This window comes from Pseudonaja textilis, chromosome 12, assembly GCF_049901715.1.
Source record: "Pseudonaja textilis isolate UNSWEBS1 chromosome 12, rPseTex1.2, whole genome shotgun sequence".
Lineage (NCBI taxonomy): Eukaryota > Metazoa > Chordata > Lepidosauria > Squamata > Elapidae > Pseudonaja > Pseudonaja textilis.
The window spans coordinates 12314533-12337367 of NC_142001.1; the positions used below are offsets into that span (position 1 = coordinate 12314533).

A 22835-nucleotide genomic window follows, 5' to 3' on the forward strand; every position below is an offset into this window, starting at 1 on the left:
CCCACCCTTTTCTCCTTCCCCCCGGAAGCCCTGGCGCTCACACTTGAGTTCCGCTTCCGCGCTGATGCCGTTTCTCTTCGGTGTCGATGGCTGAAGATGGAGGTCGGTGCTTCGTCCTCTGGCGGCACCGCGGCTCTCGTTACCGAGGCTCAGTTTACTCAGCTTTTCAGGTGTGGAGGGCGGATTTCTAGGAAGGGGCGCGTTGGGATGCAAGGATTTTATTTGCGGGAAGGTCTTCTTTCTTTAAAACCGGTTCATTTCCATCTGCACCCCGAATCAGTCTGTCTCTATCTATCTATCTATCTATCTATCTATCTATCTATCTATCTATCTATCTATCTATCTATCTATCTATCTATCTATCTATCTATCTACCTACCTACCTACCTACCTACCTACCTATCTCTACAGATCTCTATCATCTATCTTATCTATCTAATTATATCTGTTTGCCTGTCTGTCTGTCTTTCATCTACCTACCTATCTAATCATCTGTTCATCTCTATATCTCTGTCCATCCCTCCTGGCTTTCCTGTTTTGTAGCTATACCACGAAAAGTTTTCTTGTGAAGTCCTGATGATTTCTCAGGCTGGCCACTTGGTTCAAGTTGATGAAGCCAGATCCATGTTCACTTTGTTGTTGACTTAATGTGGTATCAGCCTTAAAAAAACAGTCTTGCATTCTATTTTGGGCCTTCTCTGTAGCAATAGCAATAATTTTCTTCAGGGATCCTCATGAATTGGTTGATATTACAGAAAACTCTTGAAGAAAGAAGGGATTTTGAACTCCCTTTATCGAGTGCAGAAACTTCCTGATGGGACCACAGCATTGCCTATACTTGGCCAAAACTTCACATCTCAGCACCTACAACAGCTAAAGGAGAGCATACCACATGGAAAGGCCTGCACTCTGACATGGATACATGTAAGTCAAGCTGTTGTGAAGAAGTCAAGTTTTTTGCCTAATTCTTGACTTATCTCTGAGGCTGGAAATAAATGCAAGTAGTCCTTGAATTAAAACAGTTCATTTAATGACTGTTCGAAGGTAAAATGGCACTGAAAAAAGTGACTTATGACTGTTTTTCACACGTATGACTGTTGCAGCATCCCCATGGCCATGTGATCAAAATTCAGACCACTGGTTGAGCTTCTTCGATGTAGCCGTGGGTTTGGATTGGAACTAGTGCTGCCACTGTCTTAACTGTTCTGATGTCACAGAAGGGCTGGTTTTGTGTAAGGTAACACTTTGGGAACCACTGGGATTTTGATTAAAACATTCAAAGTATTCTGCCTTTTGAACCTTTCATCACAAGTATCCAATAGACTAAAACACATGAAGAACAGTTGCAGGAACTGGGCATGGCTAGACAAGAGAAAGACCAGGGATGACACGACAGCAGTGTTCCAATATTTGAGGGGCTGTCACCGAGAGGAGAGGGCCAACCTGTTTTCCAAAGCACCTGAAGGCCAGACAAGGAATAATGGATGGAAACTGAACAAGGAGAGATTCAACCTGGAAACGAGGAGAGATTTTCTGACAGAACAATCAGTGGAACAGAAGTTGCCTTTGGAAGTTGTGGGAGCTTCATCAGTGGAAACTTTCAAGAAGAGACTGGACTGCCACCTGTCAGAAATGGTATAGGGTCTCCTGCTTGAGCTAGGGGTTGAACTAGATGACCTACAAGGTCCCTTCCAACTCTGTTCTTCCGTTCTATTCCATTCTTTATACAGCTCAGATGTATACCTAAGATAACCAAGATCAGAGAGCACCTAGGACCCCATAGAGCCTTAGTGGCGCAGTGGTTAAAGTGCAGTACTGCAGGCCACTTCTGCTGACTGCTGGCTGCCTGCAATTCAGCAGTTTGAATCTCACCAGGCTCAAGGTTAACTCAGCGTTCTTTCCTTCTGAGGTGGGTAAAATGAGGACCCAGATTGTTGAGGGCAATAGGCTGACTCTGTAAACTGCTTAGAGAGGGCTGTAAAAGCACTATAAAGCGGTATATAAGTGCTATTGCTATACAGCTAAGGTGTTTAGAAAGGATTTGAAACAGAAGCAAGCTCTGTGTTTCACCAAGGAAACTGACCCATTTCTTTTTCTTTCTTAGAATCCTATTCCTTCGAAAGCAGTTATGGTACGTTCACCTGTTCAGAAACTGCACAGTGAGCTACAGCACCTCATGTCGATCTATGGTGCTACGTGGTCAGAAGAGTTGGAGAAAGATCTGCCACGGTCCTGGCAGAGGCATGGGGACCTCGTTCTTCTAAGTGAAGATTGCTTTAGAGCAAAGCAGTGGAGAGAATTTGGTAAAGAATCATTTACTGAGTTGGGTGACTATAGAAATCAAGTCAATTGAACAAATAGATAAATAGTAAATATAATCTTACAGTGGGGGAATCCCTGTTCAGCCAAAGCAAACTTTCATTCCTAATCTAAGATTGATATCTTTGCAGAAAGAAACCTTGGGGAAGTGCAAGTTTAAAATAGATAGAATGCAGTTCAGTTAATTTGAACAGAGGCAGTTTTTTTCTCTCATCATAAATGTTAATTCCCTTTCCTTGTTAAGGTTAATATTTGTTATTTACATAGTACTGACTTGATGCTCAGGATTCACAAAGATCTGGTATGCTGGATCTTTATTACATGGGATTTAAATAAAAGAACGAGATGGAGGCAAGGGGAAAAAAGAGAAGAAGATTAACTGCAATAGCAATAGCACTTGGACTTATATACTGCTTTACAGTGCTTTACAGCCCTTTCTACACGGTTTTACAGAGTCAGCTTCTTGCCCCCAACAATCTGGGTCCTCATTTTACCCCTGTCGGAAGGGTGGGAGGCTGAGAGCCAACCTTGAGCCTGGTGAGATTTGAACTGCAAAATTGCAGGCAGTCAGCAGAAGTACTGTACTCTAACCACTGTGCCACCGTGGCTCATGCAATTGCGTATACTTGAGCTGAATTATAATGATTGCGCTTAATAATTGCTTTAAGCCATGGTTTATTCAACATTGGCTTGTTGAATAATCCGCAGCAGGTTGAATTCTTATCACACATTAAACTAATGCTCAACAACCCACATTATAGCTGAATACATATTCAGCAAAGTCAGTACAAAGCAAATAATATCCACATAGGTCAACGGTCTTCAAACTTGACAGCTTTAAGACTTCTGGACTTCAACTCCCAAAATTCCTGAGCTAACATGACTGGAGGAGGAATTCTGGGAGATGGTCCACAAGTTTTAAAAGCTGTCAAGTTTGAAGACCCCTGACATAGGTGATAGAAGTCAATCTGAGCTGATTTCCTAAAAGTTAAACAGAGTTAGTTCTTGAATGGGATCTAACTAACCACAATGAAATATAATACAAGAACTGCCAACTGAAGATTATTCATTTGATGATACGATCTCTCTTAGAAACTTACCGCTAAAATAAATACCAAATGTCAGTTCTTAAACATGTTACAAGAGATTCCTGGTTGGTTTTGGTATAACTGAACAACATTATAGTGAAATATAATGTCCTTTGCTCTCTGTTCTAGGCCAAGGACTTTGGCAGGTGGTTGCTGATGCTTTGGGGTCCCGGCGTTTAGCCAAACGGGGGCGAGTGCAGACGGATTTGTTTCGCTCTCCTGCTGTGACCCTGTTGCTGGGTGAGGATGGTTGGGTTGAACAGGTGGACAACGGAATCAGGTAAGGGGGAAAAGGTTCTTCTGTACTCCTCTTTTCTTCATTTATACTCGAATAAGGGACTCACACGAAAGATCCTAGACATTCAAATTTAATCAAGAAAGTTGGTGGTGTTCAATAGTGCAGTATACAGAATAATAGTCTTAAATTACAGGGAAGCAGATTCTGCTTGAAAGTCAGAGGAAAAAGTCTCCAGGATTGAGTATTTTGACTGGAAACTAGCTAGATTTCCTGTAGTGGAGATCTTAAAGCAGATAAGGCCTGTTAAAAGGGCCACATTGTTTTTCCTATTCATGAGGTTTTCATTTCCCATACTTTATCCACGTTTTACTCTGGATATGATGTTATCTGATTTTTGTTAGTCACTTTGAGAATTGTGTTTGCTGGACAGGACAGAAAGATCTCGGATAAGTTGATACGTTTCCAAAACAAGCCAAGATGAACATCTGCTTAGTTAATCTAGGCTGCCAGTTTTTTTGCTTCCATCTGGGCCATGAGCCTTACGGACTAGGAAAGCTGAGCCCCTTTCCTCCATCTCTTCCTCCTCTTTCTTTTATTTAAATCCCATGCAATAAAGATCCAGCGTGTAAAAAAATAAGAATGCTTTTAACTTTCTTCTTTTCCATTTTTTTTCTTTTTTTTTCTTTCTCTTCTTGTTCTTTTTCTTTCTATTTCCCTTTCTCTCTCTTTTCTAAATTTTTCTTTTTTGCTTTCCTTTCCCCCTTTCCTTTCTTCGGTTTATTTGTGTACGTATTGTTGGTTGGTTTTAATTGTAAAATTAATAAACTATATTTTTTTTAAAAAAAGAGCCAGCATGCCAGATCTTTCTTAGGCTACAAGTATACAAGTTAGGTTAGCTAAGTACCCCTCTTGGGAAATTTAGGGTGGATATCTAGTCTCCTGCATCTTTGTTTTTCTCCACAGATACAGCTTTGATGTGACCCAGTGCATGCTGTCTCCCGGAAACATTACTGAGAAGCTACGGATAGCCTCTATGTTATGCACTGGAGAAGTAGTGGTGGATCTGTATGCTGGTAAATACTACCCTGATAATAGCAGAAACTCTCCTGTTGAAATCTCAGTTTGGATAGAAAGTGTTTCTGAATTGCAAGGATTCTTTGAAATGCGGAATCAACGGGGCTGTTTGGATCAGTTAAAGACCGAGTGTGTTGGTTGAGTTTAAACACACCTTGTTAAGCCGTGCTTACTTTGCGGAAGAAACCACTGCTGGCAGATTTACGTGACGTGCAAAGCAAGTTTGGTGGAAGGGTGAAGACGCTGGCCTGGAAATCAGGCGAATGAGTTCTAGTTTGGCCCTTCGGCACGAAAGCTGGCCAGGTGACTTTCTCTCAGCACAACCTACCTCACAGGGTTGTTGTTGTGGGGAAAATGGAAGGAGTATTATGGAATGTCTCCACCTTGAGTTCATTATGAAGGGAGCTGCCAAAGGATGGGTAGATAGGTGGGAGGAGGCAGGCCACAAATATGGCGTACTTGCTCCCATCAATTCTTTTTCCCGCGGGATCAGCTATTAAGAGCTGTTAGTGCTTCAGCGGTACAAACAAAAGGAAGAGGAATGCTTGGAAGCAGCAGACCGCTGTAGGAAGTTAGCACCCACACATCACCTAGAAGAATGAAATATTTTGAGAAATATTAAAAAAGGCGGAAGATTCTATTTCCCTGGATGAGAAATGGAGAAACGTGTTTTTTCAGAGGGAGAAAGCAGCCCCCACCTTTCTTAATAGCCCTCAGCAGACGTCAGCACTTAAGAGATAAAGAGATAGATGGCTCTATTCATAGGTAAAGCAAATACTGCAGGCCGAAATCCATTCACGACAGGATATTTTGAAATTCCCTGCAGCAAGGTCTGAATAGAGGAAGGATTAGCCCTCAGCCACAATAGGAATTGCCCAACACCCCTTCATTGCATCACTCTCAGAAATTTCAACCAAACTTAGCTCAGACAAACACCTAGGATTTGTACTTTGCTTATAGAGCCAGCTATGACCCTTACGTAACCCCTACATGGCCCCATGGGAGTCTGACAACAGCCAATAGAATACATGTTCTTGCACAGGAAAAGGAAGTTCAAGCATCAATATTTCTTCACACACTGCTTAAACAAAGCTTAGAAGGGTGTCAATCAAGGATAATGTAACTACATGGACACTGAGCTCATTTTGTCTTGTCTTCTCTCCAGGGATTGGCTATTTCACTCTGCCGTACTTAATTCATGCTGGTGCTGCCTTTGTCCACGCTTGTGAATGGAATCCCCATGCTGTGGAAGCTCTTAGGAGGAACCTGCAGCTGAACGGTGTTCAGGATCGCTGCCACATTCACCAGGGGGATAATAGGAAGGTGAGTAGAAAAGGGCCTCAAAGTGAACCCTGAAATTCTGCCTGCCCGAGACTTCAAAGAGCCGCTGCGGTTCTGAGCAAGAAAGTGAGCTAGGAAGACAAATCAATGCTTTGATTTGAGAAGATGTTTCCTCTGCTCTCTCTTCTTGGCTGGAGGTTGAACTACAGGATGTGGCTGACAGAGTAAACCTGGGATTGATCCCGACATCGGAGGAAGGGTGGCCAGTCGCTTGCCAGGTCTTGAGAAAGGATGTCGGAGGGGTCCTTCACATACACCAAAACGTGGAGGCGTTTCCAGGAAAGGCACCCGAGTTATCCCAGCAACTGGAGAAGGATCAATCACCCAAGCAGCCTCCCACCCAAGCAACTTCCCGTGTCCAAGAAGATCGCATAGCTCTGAAGGACCACGATGTTCTCCAGAAGGTTGGACAATCATTCGCGGCTTCAGCCAAACAGGAATGGCAGGGCTGGGCAGAAGTCACGGCGACACGGATCCAGGATTTGCTTCAGGACCTGGACAGGAAACCTTGGAAAACCCAAATCCTGCATCTTGAACATGTGAAATCGTACGCCCCTCACGTAGACCATCTTGTCTTGGACCTAGATTGCCGGCCGCTCGAGTAACGTATGGGGAATATCTTCTCTCGTACTCAGGGGACCTTGGAAGAAGCACATTCTCGATCTTCTTCACGAGCTGCTTCCTGCTTTTTGAATCCTGAAGTTGGTGGCTGGGAGTGTCACATAATTTGAGGGGTTTTGTGAATGCAGTCAGAATTTTAATGAATCTTGGCAGGGACTGAACATAAGTAGGTGATAGAAGTGATTTGGGCAACTAGTTGATGCCTGCCGGGTTCTACCAAATAAGCCAATCCTTCAAGCTATAAGCCAATCCTTCCAGACTTATACTATTTTCTGGAGGTTCTACATCATATCGAATAACTTTTGGCTATCATAGATGAACCTGGTTCTTCCCTATGGTGTCTGCAAAAGAGCATAAGAATTATGAGAACGATTACAAACCACGTAAGCTAAATCCAGCCATTCACATGAAAAACATTTCTTATTGTCATTATTGGTTGACTAACCCAGAATCATGCATTTAAATTAAGCTGAAAACCATCGGGTCTTGGCTCCCATATCTGGATTCACACAACAGCTAGGTATAAACAAGTCCATGTTGGTTTAATTGGCCTTGTACCACAAGATGAGTGGCATATAAATTAGATAAATAAACAAGCAAACCTGGTTTTTCAGTGAACGAAAGCAGGAATAGTTCGTGCAATAACTAACATTGTTTGATTCTAATTCCTTCTCTCCTTTTGTGAACGAGGAAGACAATTGCATGGTAAAACTGATCTTTGGGGCAGCCTTAATCTAATGTTTATCTTCCTCCGAGATAATAGAAGCTGCAAACACCTAGTTAGGGCGATGTCTGTGTTTAGTTTAAAGGGTTGTGGTTGTTGCATTTTTTTAAATCAGAGCTGAGAACTAATGCCCAGGGAAAACAGGTGAGTCATATTAGCTAGCCTTTTGTTTGTTTTGTAGGTTACCACCTTTATCACCTTTTCATACCAGGTTTGAACTAGAGCACAGTTAGATGAAAAGTCTTCAGTTGCTGATATGCAAAAAGGCAATATTATGATAGAAGTACTGTATGTTAATTGGATTTTTGAGCAAAGTATCAATGTAATTTCTATTTGTAATTCTAATGAAGAAAGTTGGAAGATACTCTTATTTATTTATTTTTAAATTCCTTACACTTTCCTCTTTTTTCTCCCATTTTCTCTCCCCCCCCACCTCGGGTTTTTTTTTTAATAAAATGTCTACAGAAGGTAAAACATAAAATATATACAGGACAATATATACGCAAGAGGAGAATGAAGCTACCTGTACTTTTAACTCAGTGGCTCAGTGGCTAAGACGCTGAACTTGTTGATCAGAAAGGTCGGCAGTTTGTGGTTCGAATCCCTAGCGCCACATAATGGAGTGAACTCCCGTTACTTGTCCCAGCTTCTGCCAAGCTAGCGGTTCGAAAGCATGTAAAAAATGCAAGTAGAAAAATCACTTTGGTGGGAAGGTGACAGCATTCTGTGCTCCTTCCATGTTTAGTCATGCCGGCCACATGACCACGGAGACGTCTTCAGACAGCACTGGCTCTTTGGTTTTGTAATGGAGATGAGCACCGCCCCCTAGAGCCAGAAACGACCAGCATGTTTTAGTCCTCATTTTACAACCACAACTGAGCCCAACATTTATGTTGCTAAGTGAATCATTTGTTAAATGAGCTTCACCTTTTATTCCACCTATTTTATTTCCTAGTGAGCGTGGTGGGCATTGCTGGAGAAACTCTAAACATGATTGTTATCCCTGCTTTTGGAGATGGTGAGGAGAGGAAGAGGAGGAGAAGTAGAGAGAACAAGAGGAAAAGGAGGACAGGAAGACGAGAGGAGGAGAAGGAAAAGGGGAAAAGAAGTAGAGGAGAAGAGATGGAAAAGAAGAACAAGAGGAAAAAGGAGGAAATGAAGGAGAGGAAGAGGGAGGAGGAGAAGAGAGAACGAGGAAAAGGAGGACAGGAAGAGGAGAGGAGGAGAAGGGAAAAGGGAAAAGAAGTAGAGGAGAAGAGATGGAAAAGAAGAACAAGAGGAAAAAGGAGGAAATGAAGGAGAGGAAGAGGAGGGAGGAGGAGAAGAGAGAACGAGGAAAAGGAGGACAGGAAGAGGAGAGGAGGAGAAGGGAAAAGGGAAAAGAAGTAGAGGAGAAGAGATGGAAAAGAAGAACAAGAGGAAAAAAGGAGGAAATGAAGGAGAGGAAGAGGAGGGAGGAGGAGAACAAGAGGAAAAGGAGGACAGGAAGACGAGAGAAGGAGAAGGAAAAGGGGAAAAGAAGTAGAGGAGAAGAATGGAAAAGCAGAACGAGAAAAAAGGAGGAAATGAAGGAGAGAAAGAGGGAGGAGGAGAACAAGAGGAAAGAAAACGAGGAAAAGGAGGACAGGAAGAAGAAGCAGATGGAGAAGAAGGAAAAGAGGAAAAATAAAGAAGCAGCAGAGAGAAGAGATGGAGAAGAGAGAAGAACAAGGGGGGGGGGGGTAAAGAGGAGGGAAAGAAGGAGAGGAAGAAGAGAGGAGGAGAAGGTGAAGGGAAGGAAAAAGAGGAGGAGGAGAAGAAAAAGGAAAGACGGCGAGGGAGCCACCCAAAGGATGCCCCGCGGTAACGGGGACAATGACGCGATCGAGGCAGCCCGGCGCCACCGCCTTTCCTGAGCGGAGCGCGGCGCCTTTAAGCCGGGGACTCCGCCTCGGGTCAAGGCGTGTTTGCGGGGCTGTTGCTGCTGCTACTGCTGCTGTTTGTCCCGGACTCGCGCGGCGGGATCCTCGCGGGGAGCCGGCGAATCCCCGGGGCGCGGCGAGTTCCAGGTACCCCAAAACTCTTCCCCAAAGCCTGGCGCGCTCGGAGTCGGCGCTCCGGACTTCTCCAAATAGGCGCCTCTCCTTCCTCCTCCTCGGACCAGCCCTTGACTGCTGCTTTTGTCAAGTCCCGGATCCGGCTTGGTCCGGGGAGCCGGTGCAGCAGGGAGGGTCTTGGGAAACGAAGCCCTGGCCTGCAGCGATCCCTCTGCCCCTCCGCCCGGGTTTCTAACTTGGCTTTTGGACCGGTTCCGAATTGGGCTGGAAGGGAGCGAATCTGTCTCTGCAGCAAAGTTTTGGTTGGGGGTGGGGTGGGGATCGATTGAGCAAAGTGGAACTTAGCGGGTTGTGCGGGTGGTGTGTGTGTGTGTGTCACTCTGTGTAAGCTCAGAGGTACAGGTTGTGCATGTGTTGGGGGTGTTCTTCACCAACTTCCCAAGAACTGGAGTATTTCTTCCATGAAAGTCATTGCAAGAAACGGGTTTCAGCATTTATATACTTTTAAAAATCCTTCTCGCTGCCCCTCACTCCTTTCCAAATATTCTTGAGTGTATTCTGGTTTCTGGACTGGAATTTAGGCAAAGGTTTAGAGTTTAGATATGGCTTTAGAATTTAAACATGGCTTTAGAATTTAGATATGGCTTTAGAATTTAAACACGGCTTTAGAATTTAGATATGGGATTAGAATTTAAACATGGCTTTAGAATTTAGATATGGCTTTAGAATTTAGACATGGCTTTAGAATTTAAACATGGGTTTAGAATTTAGACATGGCTTTAGAATTTAAACATGGATTTAGATATGGCTTTAGAATTTAAACATGGATTTAGAATTTAGACATGGCTTTAGAATTTAAACATGGATTTAGAATTTAGACATGGGTTTAGAAATTAGACATGGATTTAGAAATTAGACATGGGTTTAGAATTTAGACATGGGTTTAGAATTTAGACATGGGTTTAGAAATTAGACATGGATTTAGAAATTAGACATGGGTTTAGAATTTAGACATAGTTTTAAAATTTAGATATGGGTTTAGAATTTAGATATGGGTTTAGAATTTAAATATGGGTTTAGAATTTAAATATGGGTTAAGTTGAGAGTTTAGACAAGGTTTTAGAATTTTGACATGGGTTTAGAATTTAGATATGAGTTTAGAATTTAGATATGGCTTTAGAATTTAGACAAGGGTTTAAAATTTAGACAAGGATTAGTGTTGGGAATTTGACCATAACTCTGTACATTACAATCACAAATTGTACCGTTAACGATACACATGTATATATGCAGGTGGAAATTAAATTTCAGCCGCCTTTTTGACACTGCTTTGGAGTTTGCGACTGAGATCCCTTGAGCCACAAATCATGTTTAGTGAAGCATGATGGCTACATTTGCCATGCCAACCGGAATGTGTAAGGGCATCAGAGCAATTTATTTAGAGAGTATGATTTATGTGGCGCACGGAGCATGTCTTGGAAAAACGAAGTCAGGTCAACTGTACTTTTGGAAATGTGTGGTCGGGTGAGGGTGTGTGGAGAAATTGTATTGGATGACCTCAAGCAGGTATTTATGCTTATTCTGAATTGAGGGGCATTTTGTGCATGCTCAAGAACTGCAGTTTAACATTCTGCAAGTGAGACTTAATTTATTAATTTTCATCCCACCTTTATTATTATTTTTATAAATAACTCAAGGTTGTGAATACACACAATGCTCCCCCCACCAGTCCTTTTTTCCCCATAACAACAACCCTATGAGGTGGGCTGGGCTGGGAGACTGGCCCAAAGGTATCCAGTCGGTTTTCATGCTAAGGCAGGACTAGAACTCACAATCTCCTGGCTTCCAGGACAGCACCTTAAACCCAGGAAGCTTGAGCCCCAGAACAATTTAATTAGCTACGTATTGGTTTGCTTATATGCGGGTTAAGACAGTGTGTTTGCTCCTAGCTGTTGTATTCAATGAGTGGCTTGAGGATAACGCTTATTATGATGGGTGAAGCCAATTCTGGTTTGTTTACTGAACAGTAGCAGGAACTGGGCAGGGCTAGTCTAGGGAAGAGAAGGACCAGGGGAGACATGATAGCGGTCTTCCAATATTTGAGGGGCTGCCACAGAGAGGAGAGGGGGTCAGGCTGTTCTCTAAAGCACCCGAAGACCAGACAAGGAACAATGCTAAACAAAGAGAGATTTCACCTGGAAATAAGGAGAAATTTCCTGACAGTGAGAACAATCAACACATGGAACATAAGTTGCCTTCGGAAGTTGTGGGAGCTTCATCACTGGAAGCTTTCAAGAAGAGACTGGACTGGCATCTGTCAAAAACGGTGTAGGGCCTCCTGCTTGGGCAGGGGGTTGGACTAGATGACCTACAAGGTCCCTTCCAATTCTGGTTTATGCTTGCGGTGCTCATTTCAGTATCCCAAATTAGTAAAGTGACAAACCTAGCTAGTCGTAATCCTCAACTTAAAACAGTTCATTTAGTGACCATTCATAGTTACAAAAAAAGCGTCTCATCACCGATTTTCCGCACTTATAACCGTTGCGGCCATCTCCATGGTCAGGGAATCAAAATTCAGACGCTTGGCAACTGACTCCTATTTAGTGACGGTTGCAGCGTCCGCGGGGTGTGTGTGTGTGTGTGTCACACAATCCCCTTTTGTGACTTTCTGACAAAGTCAATGGGGGTGAAGTCGGATTCACTTAACAACCATGTTAACTAGATTTAACAACGGCAGGGATTCACTTAGCAACTGTGGAGAGAAAGGTCATAAAACGAGGCAAAGCTCCCTTTAGAAATGCCTCGCTTAGCAGCAGAAATCTTGGGCTCAATTGTGGTTGTAAGTCTCTTTCTGTAGAGATATTTTAAAAAAACCACATATCTTTGCAATAATTGATAAGTATCCTGCCTGTGATTAATTAAACACACGATTAATCCATCCTAGCCAGGGGTGGACTTCAAAAAATGTAGCAACCGGTTCTCTGTCTGGTTCCTGGGTGGGCGTGGCCATGATGGGTGTGGCCTAGTTGGCCTCCTGCACTACCGGGTGTGTGTGTGTGTGTATGTTTTCAGCCTCCCCAGGCTCCGGAGGCTCTCTGGAAGCTGGAAACAGTCCCATTTCTGGACTTCCCAAACTTCCGGGAGGCCCATTTTTTTTGCCCCCTCTTACACAGGATCCAAAATGAGCCGCTGGAGACTCCAGGGAGGGGCGGGGAGGGGTGGGCAGAGCCAGCCAGTCTTTGCAACTCCTGGTTTGGGAAGGCAGGTGTAAAACTAGCGTGTGGTTCGCCCGAACCAGGAGCAGCCCACCTCCTGACCCTAGCTATTTTGCACAACTAATCTGGCAAACCCTTTTGCACTGCTACTCTTTTGCATTTTAGCATTTCATGACCCAGTTTTAAGGATTGATATTATAATTTAGTTTAGTCCAGGTGTAACTGATAGATGGGGTGCCCAATTGCGATTTTAATATAGATTATATCTGTTATTTGTGACTTTATCCTAGATATTTTTTTATTTTTTATTTTATTTTAAACAACAAACATAAACACTAAACATACAACATTAAATAAAATCTTTCCATTATACAGTGTCTCGGTTGGTACATATCTCTTATGTACAATATCAACAGACATTTCATCCTGTTTTTATGTTACAATTCATGTTATATATAGCTACTATCTGCTTAGTATCATATTATTGTCAAATCATTATCCGACTGTAATTACAAATTCCTCTCATCTGTATCGAGCAAGATTCTGCTATTGTAAAGCCTAATTTATACTATCATTCATTTCCAAGTAATCGAACAGGATATCATGTTATAGTAGTCGCTTAGAACATGTCATTACATTGTTTTATCTTAACTGTTTGAACTGGATATATTTCTTGAGGGTTTTTATTTGGTCTCTGGTCTTTGACGGTAGTAAACTTGATTTGATTTGTGGTCGTAAGTCAAAGACTAATCAGTAATTCCAGCTTTCAGAACTAACTTGTTCCTTGGAGCTGAAAGTGTGTCTTTGTTATGCTTTATGTGCTGGTCCTTTTAGAGTGTGGAGAAAAAAAGAGTTGGAGGCTTTTTCCCCGGACTCTCGAGCACTGTTTGTCTTCCCAGAACAGAGCATTTTCTTAGTGCTATTCATCCTTTCCTGAGAAAGCCTGCAGACAGCTGAACTGGGAAGTGTGTGTATGTCAAAGATAAACACTGTACAACCGGGCTGGAGATGGAGAGGAAGTTGAAGCCAAGTTCAGAAAGAGCTTCTTGAATGGTTGGTTACGTTTTCTTTGTCTCTTTTTGTGTCCGGTTCAAATTGGAGGCTCAAGGCAGAATTGAGAGGATTATGAGGATATTTTATGGGCGAAGACGGGTAGAAATGCTCGTATTTTGCAAACGTTTTGCATGTAGGAAAAAAATGCACCGGGATGGTGGTGGTGGTGGTGGCGGCCAATTTATTGCAAAAACCGAGGTGGTGCTTTGTTACCGATTTATTGTTTCAGCCTGCATTTCTGATTCGCATTCTGTGTGGCTCTATTGTCCAATTCTGGGTATCTTAAGAACGTTCCTGTTTTATATAGAGTATACAGCATGGAAGGATGTTGCTTGTGGTTGATGGCTGTCATGTTGCTTTCCTGTCTCAATCCTGCTATTGTGGTCTGAATCCCACCTGGAAACGTATGATATTGCTACTGACGAGAAGAAGTTAAGCTAATCTTCTAGCATTCACTGAGCAGGAAGGTTTTTGAAAGGGGGTTTGTTCTCCAAGCGTCCTGTTTAGCTCCTGGACTAGAAGTGGTATTCAGCAGGTTCTGACCAGTTCTGGAGAACCGGTAACGGCAAATACCACCTCTGACTGGCGTTGCCAACCCGATTATTCTCTGCCTCTCATTGAGTCCCAGCTGATTGGCTGGGTCCTCTTTGGTTGTCCTGCACAGGAGAACAGAGCTGGAAAGCAGGTTAGTGGGGTGGGGAGGGAATGGGGATTTTGCAGGAACAATTCCCCTGGAGTGGGGTGAGAATGGAGATTTTGCAATATCCTTCCCCTGCCATGCCCACCAAGTCATGCCCACAGAACTGGTAGTATTTTTTTTTTAATCCCACCATTGTCCCGGACGTTTGGTTACCAAACTAGGTAACATCTTCAGTGGGGTTTTGGAATAAGATGTCTTGTTCTGCCTTTCTTCCGTTTATATAGGTCTCGTGTAGTGTTGTGGTTATTGGGTCATGTTCACATGGTTGTTCACGTGGCATGGAATTTAACTGGGGAGGTGGCCGATTTTGTCATTGATCGGACAGTTGGATGGTCCAATTCCTTATAGGTTCATACACTGGTTCTAGGTCCATTCATTTATTAATGGATCCATTTGTAGAGTGCCAGGCGTCGATGAATTCATGTGCATGACAAGTTTTGGCGTGGCCGGTGACTTTGGTCTCGTCCCACTGGAACCGCTGTTGTTCGTTGTCGGTCTGGCTCGGCGTCGTCGAATGTGGCGTGACTTCCTTAGCAGGAAGACTTATGTGCTACTGGTGGAAATGTGGGGTGACTGCTATTTTTGACCGTTTTAAAGAGATGTGATAAGACTATCAGTGTCTACTTGTTGTAATGGTTTTACACATATCCACGCAGAACAAACCACAATAGGGGAAACCAGACAGACGTAGGAGATGTGAGCCATATCAAGCCATCTTGGTGTGCAGCTGGATGGCAACAGGATGCTGAATTAAAGAAGCTTCTGACCTGGTTCCCTAGCACTCTTTTTTGCTTCTAGAGACACTCTAAAACAGGAGAAATAAATTTGAACATCGGTGACATGGTGTGGGATGCAGTGGTTCAGAAGTTGGATTAGGAGTGGGCCTATCTGAGTTTAAGTCAATAATCCACCTCGTTCTAGGGTGGGAATAAAATGCTATCGTGGGTTACAAGAGAAATTGGGAATGATTAAATTAAAAAAACCTTAGAGCCGAGGGTAGTGCAAAATATTTAATTTCGAGCCATTGCAAGTGCAAAAAAAAATGTGGAAAAACCTGTTTTAAGCGTGAATCTGCTGATGTTGAATGTAGAGCGAGTACATTGAACATTTGGAAAGGGTGCTTGAAATCTTTTCAGACCGTTATAATTCATCATTTCCACCTTGCCGGGTGGAGTCTGAATAGAGCTGAGTGTTTACTGGCCGGATGCCCTTCCTGTTGCCAATGCGGAGTTTTGTTCAGCAGATACATTCTCAGTGTGCCCAGAGAGAGAGAAATACCTGCCTCTACCTAGGATTGAACTCACAGTCTCCTGATTATGAGGCAAGAGATCTACCTCTAAGGCCACCGCACCACTGTTTTGGACCCTTATAATTAACCCCAAACCATTATATCATTCTTCCCTTGGAGAGCTTTCTCTCAAACGTGGAGCCAGCATGGTCTGTTTCCCATCAATCTCCATCTTTGTTTTGGAAAATAAAATTGTCAGCAGTTCACCCTGATGTCATTTTGAACACCTAAATGTGACTGTTTCATAGGGAATTGGGGCAGGGATGGGATTTTACCGGTTTGGACCAGTTTGGGCGAACCGGAAGTTAAATTTGCACCTGGTCCACCGAACCAGTATTTGAACCAACCGGCTGGCCCCACCCACTCACCTGTCCCCTCCCAGGAGTTTCCACATGGCCCATTTTTGATGCAAGTAATTGCAAGCATGGAGGCTGTAGGAGGAGGGAAAATGTGCCTTCCAGAAGTCTGGAAACGGGCCTGTTTCCGGCTTCCGGAAGGCCTCCAGGGCCTGGGGGAGGCCATTTTCACCCTCCCAGAGGCCCGAGGGAAGCCTCCGGACTCTGGGGAAGGTGAAAAACAGCCTTCCCGGAAGTTCCAGTAGGACACGTCCACCATGGCCACACCCACCCAGCAACTGGGCAGCGAACCGTTTGCTGGGATTTTTGAATTCCCCCCCTTGGAATCGGGGTTAACTGGCTCATTTGAAGTTCATCTGAAGTCTGACTGTGCTTTATGATCTTTTTAAGTCCTTGCAAGGCATCCCAAATGCTAAATCTTTGGCCTTCCCTCCCGCTCCAGTTATGGTCTTACACACAATTTTGTGAAGTTGCAACTGGAGAAGGCTGAGAAACTGCTAGAAGCAAAAATATTCTCTTAGCTGGTTAAACCTCATTTTTCTGCACTTCTTAGCGACTTGGGGGTTGAGGTGGGCAGGGTCCCTGATTCGTATTTGGACTGCTTGTTATCTCTTTGGAAACTGCTCCAACAAGTCTGGGCATTTGGCTTCTCTGCCAGCCCATAATTAATGCTCCTTCTAACTGCCAGTCTCTGAGGAGTTGTGCCCGAAGCCGGTTCATTGAAGTCGGGTGGCTTGGCAGTTGAAATGGAATGTTGGGTTGAAGACAAAAAAAAAAAAGGATGTGGATAAACTGGATTTCTTTTTTCTAGGGGCATTTTCTTGGCATCTGATTGTCAGAAAACAAAAGGTTGGCTGAGTAAAGAATGCTTGGAAGACTTGGATGGGATCACAGAGACTGAGGAGGTCCTTGGTGCTCCCAGAGCTTAGTTGCTTTTCTTGCAGATATTTCATAACCCCAACTAGATAACATCATCAGTGCTAACACTAGACTTACATGGTCATGTTACCTAGTTTGGATAATGAAACATCTGCAAGGAAGCAACCAAGGACCTACAGTCCTCCTCTCGCAAACCACACTGATGATGTTACCTAGTTGGGTAATGAAATGTCTACAAGTTCAAAGAGCACCAAGGAGGTCACAGGCCTTCTCCTCCTCTTCCTCCTTCTCCTCCTCCCTCCTTTCACAAACCACATTCCTTCTAGCATTGATGATGTTACCTAGTTTGGATAATAAAACATCTGCAAGAAAGCAACCAAGGACCTATAGTCCTCTTCCTCCTCTCGCAAACCACATTCCCTTCTAACACTGATGATGTTACCTAGTTGGGTAATGAAATGTCTACAAGCTCAAAGAGCACCAAGGAGCCCACAGGCCCCTCCTCCTCCTCTTCCTCCTTCTCCCCCTCCTCCTTCTCCTCCTCTCTAAAAACACTGCTCTCTTCTAGCACTGATGATGCTATCAAGTTGGGTCATGCAAATATTGGCAAGAAAACAACTAGGCTCTGAGAGCACCAAGGGCCACTCAATTCAGTGCTGAGCTACAAATCTTATCAGTCTGCTTGGAATAGACCCATTTCTAGTCTGCCGTAGCTGGGTTCACACATTACACGGTGAGCCACACACCGTGCTTGACCGAATGTGGTGGCTGAGCTTGAAGTCTTTGCTGATGTGGGTTTGTCTTTTTTTGGTTTGAAATTATCAGAATCAAGTTCATAGGGCTGGAGAAGAACCTACCTTTGACTTGGTCACTTCTCTGGATCTGTATATATAACTGCATGGATAGTTATTATACTTAATTTCCTAATGTTCCAATCTCTCCTGGGCCCTATTATCACCTGTCATGTACTGCAAATCAGTCAAGGGCACGAATATTTTACTAGTTTCGAATTCCGAGGCGCCCAAGTTTTTCTGCTTCTTTAAAATAGCTATTTATTCTCGGGCTGTTATCTGGCAGAACCGGATTCTCTAGTTTTAAAACTTTGTCGTCCATATCCCTTGGACTTCTTCTTCCCCCATGCCCCCCCCCCGCCCCCCCCCAGCAAATAATACAATCTGTCTTACATTTGAATCTTCTCGGAAGGAAGTTTCCTTGTTTCCTTTGAATCCTATTGGCTCATAACAATCTCAGTCACAATGGTGATGTAACTGAAAAAGTGGCTTTGGAGAAAGAAAAGACAGGCGTGGTAAAAGGGAAGGAAAAGATTTATTGAAATAGGTGGTGGGCAGCCTTTTAAATCCCTCAAAATGCCCGATGAGTAGGCATCTCCTTAGAGAAGAGATGAAAAAAAAATTTCATCATGGCTGGCAGGTATGTAACCTATGAAGGGTGGGTAAAAATTGATGATTTTTTTTAAAAATAAAAAAATATTGGATTTTTAAAAAAATTAAATCAGATTTTTTTTTTTTACTTTCATCAAATTTATTTCAATAAAATGCTTTTGGAATAAAAATCTACCTAAAGATAGTTTTCTATTTAAGATACATTAATAATGTAGTTTATTCAGCGTGAAATGGAGCTTAGTTATGTAGCGTGAGACTGTACATTTTGCAATATTTACATTTTTGGTCAACTCACTCAGTGAATCCAAGTTCTGCAAGCTGAGATAACATGCACTGCGTTGATGCATTCGCACAATTTCACAGCAGAGTCATGACAGTTGCTCTTTAAAAATTATGATTTAAAGCTTGGTTTAAATCACGAGAAAAAAGGCTTAACTTAAATCAACTCAATGTAAATTATATTTTTTAAAGAGCAACTGTCACTTCTGCTGTAAGTCTAAGTGCTATGCCTGCCTGCCTGCCTGCCTCCCTTCCTTCCTTCCTTCCTTCCTTCCTTCCTTCCTTCCTTCCTTCCTTCCTTCCCAGTGCTAAATGCAGTATTGGAAGTGAACTCTGCCAACTGCCAGCAGTTTGAGTCCCATCAGCTCAAAGTTGACTCAGCCTTCCATCCTTCGAGGTCGGTAAAATGAGGACCCAGACTGTTGGGAGCAATAGGCTGATTCTGTTAACCACTTACAGAGGAGTATAAAGCACTATAAAGCGGTATATAAGTCTTAAGTGCTATGGCTATCTTCCTTCCTTCCCCTCCTCTCCTCATCCATCCCAGCTCAAGGACCACTCAGCCTTCGATCCATCCAATATAAAATGAGGACCCAGATTGTTGGGGGCAATATGCTGACTCTGTAAACCGCTTAGAGAAGATTGCAAAGTGCTATGAAGCAGTATATAAGTCTAAGTGCTATTGCTATTCATACGTTTTTTTAATAGAAAACTTTATTAGAGATTAAAAAAGAAAAACACTGTACAATACATCAAATACAACCTTACATTGTAGATAAAATCTATATATACAAATACATAATAAATAAACATATAAACATATGCTTCTAATCAACAAAGACGGTGTGCTTTTTTCTTGGTAATATTCATACGTTTTTAAATGTACATATTTTCTAGAGAAAGGAGTGGATTTCCAGTGATTGACGATGGAGGCGATAGACTTGTCATTTCTCTCGGAGGTGGAGAGGGACTTCATCATTCGGGTTCTCCAGCGAGATGAGGAACTGCGGAAAGTGGAAGAGAGGAGAATTAGGTGAGGAGTTGGCTCACATGGGATCATCACCCAATGTTGATAAGGGGGGGAAAGAGACCCCCTGAGTGTGTTGCCGTCCCCAGTTGAGGACATTGAGAGGGAAGCAGATGGTCCTTGGGGGCAGGAACTTCTCCTGTAGAAAATCTGTCCTACTTTTGTTCTTCAGAACATCTTGACTCTGGTAAGCCAAGTGGTCCAGTCCAAGTACCTGTGTGATGACCCAAAGGGCGTGGCACAAAGGCAACACAGTCAGATAATCAGTAGGAGTCCCTTTATCAGCTCCAACTTTGCCCCCAATGTCTTGGTTACCTTCTGGCTGGAGAACAACTCTCTCAAGAACAGCCTTTGGCAGAAAATCAAGTCCAAAACATGATCAACAAAAACTGTAACTATAAGTCCAATCAAGGCAAGATGAAGTAATTAGTCAGGCAGGGCAGGAGCAAGAATTCCAGATGTGAAGTCATGGCAATAAATCAACATGGTTGGGAAGACGCCAGGAACACAGATAAGCAAAATCAACACAAGATAAACTCATGTTTGTTCCCAGCAGTTGCTGCACTCAGCTTGCATCTCTTTTAAACTTTCATTCCCAGATGTGGCTAATGAAGGGAATCAGGGCCCTTTCCTCCCCCATTAAGCCATGCAATCCATGTTGCTCTCTTCTCCGTTTCTCCCTCCGTGTCCTAGGATGAAGAGAGGGTGGGCCTGGGTCTTCCTCTGAACTCTGTCTCTCTTGTTCTACCTCTGCCCTGCTCTGCCCAGCTATACTTTGCCCTTCCCCAGTTTCTTCCACAGCAAACAGAATCACACTCCCAGTCTCTGTCAGCTGTTCGTCTTCCTCCTCAGATTCAGATTCTGACAGGGGCTTGACAACCTGGTTATCATCTTCTTCCAAGCCCTATGCAATCTTTGAGGCTCTTCCTTCTACTCAAGCTGAATCAACCAACGTCTGGGTCTCAACTTAGATGAGCCATAGGAGGAGCCACACCTGGTGCCCATGGGGAGGTCAACCCTTTTCTCTCTTCTTTTCCCTTTCTGCCCTTCCTCCCAACAGGCGTCTGAAGAATGAGCTGCTAGAGATCCGGAGGAAAGGGGCCAAGAGGGGCAGCCAGCGGTACAGCGAGCGGACCTGCGCTCGTTGCCAGCAGAGCCTGGGCCGGGTCAACCCCAAAGCCAACATCTGCCGGGATTGCAATCACCTGGTTTGTCGCGACTGCCGCTCCTACGACGCTGACAGCTGTTGGCGCTGCAAAGTTTGTGCCAAGGAGGCGTAAGTCTGCTCCCCTGCTTTGCACGTTGCGACTGGGGTTGTGTTCTTGACCCAACTCCCCAGGACAAAACTTCTGTAGTTGAAACAATGATTTATTTATTAGGCGCGCCAGCAGCCATGGCAAAAAGTTTCTCTCTCACTGCAAGCTAAGAAGTCTTATTCAACTCCACCCCCTGCCTTTTATCCCCAGAGCTAGGGTGGGGTCTCGCTAGCAGCGGTGCTTTTCCGTCCCAGGGACCGGCCCATAGATTTCCACTGCTCTCCTCTCCTCTCTGCCTTCCGAACTTCCGTGTGTCTGGCACTGGACCCAGCTGTTCCTCTTCTGCCTCATCAGCCCCTTCCAGACCTGGAAGCTGTTGACTTTCCATCTGAGGGCTTCTCTCTCTCTCTCTGGAGGGGCCAGTGACTGACAGGTCACCACAAGAAGACAAGACTCAAGGGAAGAAGATGTGCTCCAAGACCGGATCCCAGTGTGAGGGATATGGCAGCACTTAATCACCTTGAGGCTCTGGGCTAAATAAGCATTGGCAAATTTCAGAGGAGTGGACTTCAATTCCCAGAATGTTCAGTTGTGGCCATGTTGGCTTTGGAAGTCTGGGAGATGAAGTCCACTTCTCTGGAAGATGCCTTCCCATGGAGCTTGGCTAAGAGTTCTCAGGTGATTAGCACCTACATAAGATGGACAGCCCAAGCTCTGCCTCTGTTTCTCTCTCTCTCTCTCTCTCTGACAGCTCCATTCCCTCTTCTCCCTTGGAGCTCTCAAGTTGCTCTAATGCTGACCCTGTGACTCCCATACCTTCTCCTCCTGCTGACCCTGTGACTCCCATACCTTCTCCTCCTCTGATTTGCTGTTGGAGGGGCTGGCGGCCAAGAGGCCGCAACAGGTTGCATATACCTTGGGATTCTGTACTCAACTGGGACTATCCAGTCATGGCCCATGTTAAGATGTGTGGACTCCAACTCCCAGAATTCCCCAGCCAGCATGGTTCATTTCACCTAATGCGCAGTCGTACTTAACAGATAAACAGATAATCAGAGTTGGAAGGGACCTTGTAACCCAATGGACTTTGGGATGGGGGTGCAGATTCATGTTCTCAGAAGTGATTGCTTGTTCTCTTCCCTGCTTTCCCACCTGCAGGGAGCTGAAGAAAGCCACTGGAGACTGGTTCTATGACCAAAGGATGCATCGCTTTACTCCTCGTCTGGGCAGTGACATCATCCGGATGTCTCTTCGGCGCAAGCCACAGGGTCGGGCGTCTTTGTCGCAAGGCAGCTTCCGCCTCTGGTTTTTAATTAGAACAAACGTTCTGTCATTTCCAAGGCTAAGTAGTTATAATTTCTCCCTGCCCATTCCTTCAATGCCCCTGAGATATTTTCCAAATAGAGATCAGGATGTTGTCAACTGGATTCCATCTGAAGGCAACCTGGTCTTGTAGCATTTACTGTCTAGACCAGGGTTTCCCAACCATTGGCAACTTTTAAGCTACGTGGACTTCAACTCCCCAAATTTCCCAGCCGGAATCCAGACATTTTTCGAAATGATCATCAGAGCATTAGTATTTCCTATATTATTATTATTAACAAGCTCTGATGCTAAGGCGTTTTACTCCCCCACCCCACCTGAAAAGAAATCTGCTCCAAATGCAAAACACAAGCAGAGGAGAGGAGTTTCAGTTTCACAGCAGCAACCAGATTTAGTACAGAACAGTTGAGCTAAGCCACACCCAGGCTCTTTGCTGTCTCCTTGCTCACACAGCAAATATTGTTTCAATTTCCAAACAGCCCTCAACTCTCACACATTGATAGGACACAGATGAACACTAATGGATACTGGTAGGCAGAGGCAGAATTTTTTTCCTCTTATTTTCCTCCCCCCAAACTAAGCCCAACCACATAGTTTCATAGCAAAGCACGGGTA

The 22835-nt window shown here is 44.0% G+C and overlaps 2 protein-coding genes across 6 annotated transcripts in view; both read left to right on the top strand.

Moving 5' to 3' along the window:
* The first annotated feature begins 45 nt into the window (after positions 1-45).
* Positions 46-8909, top strand: TYW2 (tRNA wybutosine-synthesizing protein 2). Of its 2 annotated transcripts, XR_015745067.1 has the most exons (8): positions 46-170; positions 756-924; positions 2105-2303; positions 3537-3687; positions 4609-4718; positions 5885-6042; positions 6198-7064; positions 8361-8909. XR_015745067.1 is itself a non-coding variant. In XM_026702936.2 (7 exons), exons 1-7 carry the CDS (start codon positions 97-99, stop codon positions 6663-6665), a joined length of 1329 nt encoding a protein of 442 aa, XP_026558721.1. In that variant the 5' UTR covers positions 46-96; the 3' UTR covers positions 6666-7458. The 2 variants fall into 2 exon arrangements, 1 of the variants encoding a protein (XP_026558721.1); XM_026702936.2 differs by lacking the exon at positions 8361-8909 and having other exon boundaries at positions 6198-7458.
* SYTL4 (synaptotagmin like 4) overlaps positions 5912-22835 on the top strand; it is a 37526-nt gene continuing 20602 nt past the window's right edge. Inside the window, exons 1-4 of one of the 4 annotated variants that reach the window (XM_087941062.1) lie at positions 5912-6042; positions 19512-19647; positions 20702-20917; positions 22056-22165. In XM_087941062.1, coding sequence (XP_087797188.1) covers positions 19541-19647; positions 20702-20917; positions 22056-22165 — 433 coding nt within the window. In that variant the 5' untranslated portion in view covers positions 5912-6042; positions 19512-19540. Of the gene's footprint in view, positions 6043-9106; positions 9454-12675; positions 12777-13571; positions 13710-19500; positions 19648-20701; positions 20918-22055; positions 22166-22835 lie in introns of those variants that run through there. The other 3 variants (XM_087941057.1, XM_087941059.1, XM_087941058.1) reach the window with 3 other exon arrangements.